The sequence below is a fragment of the Rhipicephalus sanguineus genome, chromosome 9 (genome assembly GCF_013339695.2).
Source record: "Rhipicephalus sanguineus isolate Rsan-2018 chromosome 9, BIME_Rsan_1.4, whole genome shotgun sequence".
Classification (NCBI taxonomy): domain Eukaryota; kingdom Metazoa; phylum Arthropoda; class Arachnida; order Ixodida; family Ixodidae; genus Rhipicephalus; species Rhipicephalus sanguineus.
In genome coordinates this window covers 95,843,464-95,846,720 of record NC_051184.2, presented here as the reverse complement: position 1 = coordinate 95,846,720, position 3,257 = coordinate 95,843,464, and the positions used below count along the sequence as shown (strand labels likewise).

Below are 3,257 nucleotides of genomic sequence, written 5' to 3'. Positions count from 1 at the left end.
GGCCGTCTGTCTGCAGTTTGCCGAGCAGGACATATTTATAACGAAGCTCGACAAGGCAGTACTTGGTGAATTCAAGTATTGCATAGGCGGAATGCCTTAGAGCAGATTGAGTTTCTCGTCGTGAGAATGCCGTTGTCGTGTTTGTAGGATTCCCACACATCCAACCAAGTGACAAATGCATCGAGAAATTCCGCTTAGGGTCACCATTCAGGGCACGAAACTGGCTTCTTCATAAACATCTCTGTGGTGATAGCCTTTGTGAGGTGTTTTAACGTTGACAATCTTCCACCACGGAGAACTATCCTGATAAAATTTGCTGTTTCTTTGGCATGCCATAAAGCATGAAAGTTGCAGTGGGCATCCAGTGCCTCAGCCACAAAAGCATTGAATATTTGTAGAACTAGTTTAACATTCTGCCTTTCGAAGTTGCTAGGATTTAGCGCCTTTGAAGAAGGCGATAGCTGTATTTCAAAAGCTGAGAAGCCTCTAGCTTGTGCAGCTCCCGAAGATCTTTGAATGATGCCCACTGTATGCAGTCGGGATGGACACTGTTGTTTGAGAGATCGAACATTGGAAAATATAGGTTTGTCCCAAGATTCTTTTGATTTATCCAGTTGTTTCGGATGCATTTCAACAAGTGCACAGAATCCACAACATAAAACATAGGTCGTGTTGCGTCTTTTGGATTTGGGTAGACGATGCTCAGCTTTGGCGGATCTGAAAACATACTGAGTGCCTTGCGATTTATTGCGTTGTTGTCTGAAACTACTGCAAGAACTTTAAAACCTATTTGCTCAAGGCCAATGATTACATTTTTCAGGACAGCATGAAGACAGTGAGCATTCATTGTTCGTGCAGGCAGAATGTGCACGACCTCGCGAAAAGAACTCAGCATGCTTTGCAGCATAAACACATGAGCAGACGTAGCGGCCTCTTCACTGTTTGCTGCTGCCCCTGAAATTTTTCCACCTTTAAAATCAAAGAAAGGCTGGATGTGAATTTCGTCGAGCATGAGAACCACGGCACTTTCATACGGCTGCAATTGTTTAAATCTGTGTTTTATGTACCTGAGAAAATTTTGACTCGCTGACTCGGTGTCAGGTGACAAGTGAAACGAGGAGCAGACATTTCGGCAAGTACTGGGATGCGGCATGGCAAAAAAACCTGATCCCCTCAGAAATTTGTAGGCGTGTGGAGATATGGTATGCAGTATGCAAGCAACCACCATACTTTCGGAGGAATACTGCAACCGCTGTTTTCCAAGCAACGCCACTTGTTCTCGCAAGAACCGAATGATCCGTTTCTTACTGTCAATGGCATCTCGTTCAAGTTGCTCAAGAAGGCTAACGACTACGTCACAAAGACCTTCTGAGGAGCATTTTTCATCGAGGATGCTTTGAAGCTTACTTAAGATGGCAGACAGGACATTCACATTCCCAATGCTTTCTGGCACGACATAATCACCTATACGGCTTAATTTGGTACCATGAAAACATACACTGATACTCAGGTCGCTGAAAACAGTAACAGACGACCGCAACATCGGCATGCTCTCATCGACAATATTTAAAAACAGGGAACAGTTTGGGCGGTGAATTACAATCCACTCATTTGGCACAGGTGCGCTTTTCAAACATTCCATAAGCTCAAGAAGCGAAGAAAAACAACATTTCGCTTCTTCATCGCGATAAGTAGCCTCCGATTCTGCGATGGCACGAGCGAGGTCAGCCGCTTCTCGGCGCATTTTTTTCGTTTCCGGGCATTCTCTCGGAGAGGGGTCATCCTTCGACAAGTACGAAGGACATCCTGGGAACAGTGTGGGCACTGATCCTGAACGCAGGCGCGGTACTTTCAGTGAAACCTCTAGCACTCTTCCTGTCATAGGATCCGTGTAGGACGACTTGTTCTCGAGGCATGACTCGGTGAAATGCAATGCGCATACCTGCATACCAACAGCAGTCGCAGAGTGTCAGCGAACCTCGCAATGCGTCTAAACATTGCACAAGCGCATCGCGAACTGTTACAATGAGTATGATTTCACCATCAGTGTGATGCAATGGTGACATCCAGTTTGCTCTTACCTTGTTGTTTTCCGTCGGGAAGAAATCCTTTCTTGGAATAGCACTGAGCCACTTCTTCCTTTGTACTTCATCCTTGGGGAATGAAAATACTTGAACTTTCTTCCCGGTCTTGTAATTACTTGAACATGCCGGCACACAACACTTGTTGGGCATGTCAGAAGCTTCGTGCAATAAAATTCCGGCTGCAAAATTCACTGCAAACACAACGCAAAGAAAATGGCTCGGCAGACTCGCGAAAAACACACATGCAGCCCGGCCGTCACCACTGAAGCGAGAGGGAATTCGGGAATGCATGACGGGACCGGTCAGAAGGTGTTGGACCGGTAGGACGGCCGGTGGTGACGTCACGGCGGAGGGCGCAGGCCTGAGGTGTTGACGAAACCCCTAAGCGGCGCATTCCGAGGACGCAGGCTGCAGGGTAAACTTTTCTCAAACTGTAGTCCTCGCCACCGAAACGAATCATCGAAGATGACATCTACTGAAAGACTGGCATATCCGAGCAACTTCGAACAACCTTAACCACACGCAAGGAAATCTACCTCTTCTGTACACAGAAGGTATATGCGCCTCCCTACAAAGCGCACAAAGCGAGGATACAGCCGGCACACAATCCGGCACCAGCGGTCAACTTTCACAGGAGAGAAAAAACGCCGCCAAGCTGGGCTGCGCGCGGGAGTACAGAGGCTGACGTCACAGCCTACAAAGTGCATTTTTGGGGGGTCACGGCTATTTAATTAGCGCAGCCCAGAGAGAATTATGCAGGCGCCCAGGGAGCCGTCTGTGAAAAGGTGACTTTTTCACAGGAACGGAGCAACACCTCCTTTCTGGACTGTACCACGGGAGTGCAAATGTCTCGGCAGTGCATTCTTGGGGGTTCACGTATATTAAGGGGAGTATGCAGTGCCCATGGAGTCTTCTGTGAAAAGGTCTTTAAGTAGCGTTAATCCAGTTTGCTGCAGCTGGAGTACAATAATGGGCCTGCATGCACACCAGCTGTAGCGGCGTTCAGAAAACACATGCGCCACGCGGGAGCCGGCGCGTTCATCACACTTCTACATTCCAGCCACTGTAAAGTGGATAAGAGAGGAAGAAAACATCACCCGCCGTTCACGCCAGGCAGTCGAAGCAGTCGCAAACGTCTTTTTGGAGCCACTGGCCACTTCTGTGTGCGTGCAC

General features: G+C 48.0%; 1 protein-coding gene across 1 annotated transcript; it reads right to left on the bottom strand.

The window, feature by feature from the left end:
* Positions 1 to 297: 297 nt before the first annotated feature.
* LOC125759858 (uncharacterized) lies at positions 298 to 2,321 on the bottom strand. The gene is made up of 2 exons (XM_049419285.1): positions 2,082 to 2,321; positions 298 to 1,942 (listed from the first exon to the last, which is right to left on the bottom strand). Exons 1-2 carry the CDS (start codon positions 2,232 to 2,234, stop codon positions 437 to 439), a joined length of 1,659 nt encoding a protein of 552 aa, XP_049275242.1. The 5' UTR covers positions 2,235 to 2,321; the 3' UTR covers positions 298 to 436.
* Between the last annotated feature and the right edge of the window lie 936 nt (positions 2,322 to 3,257).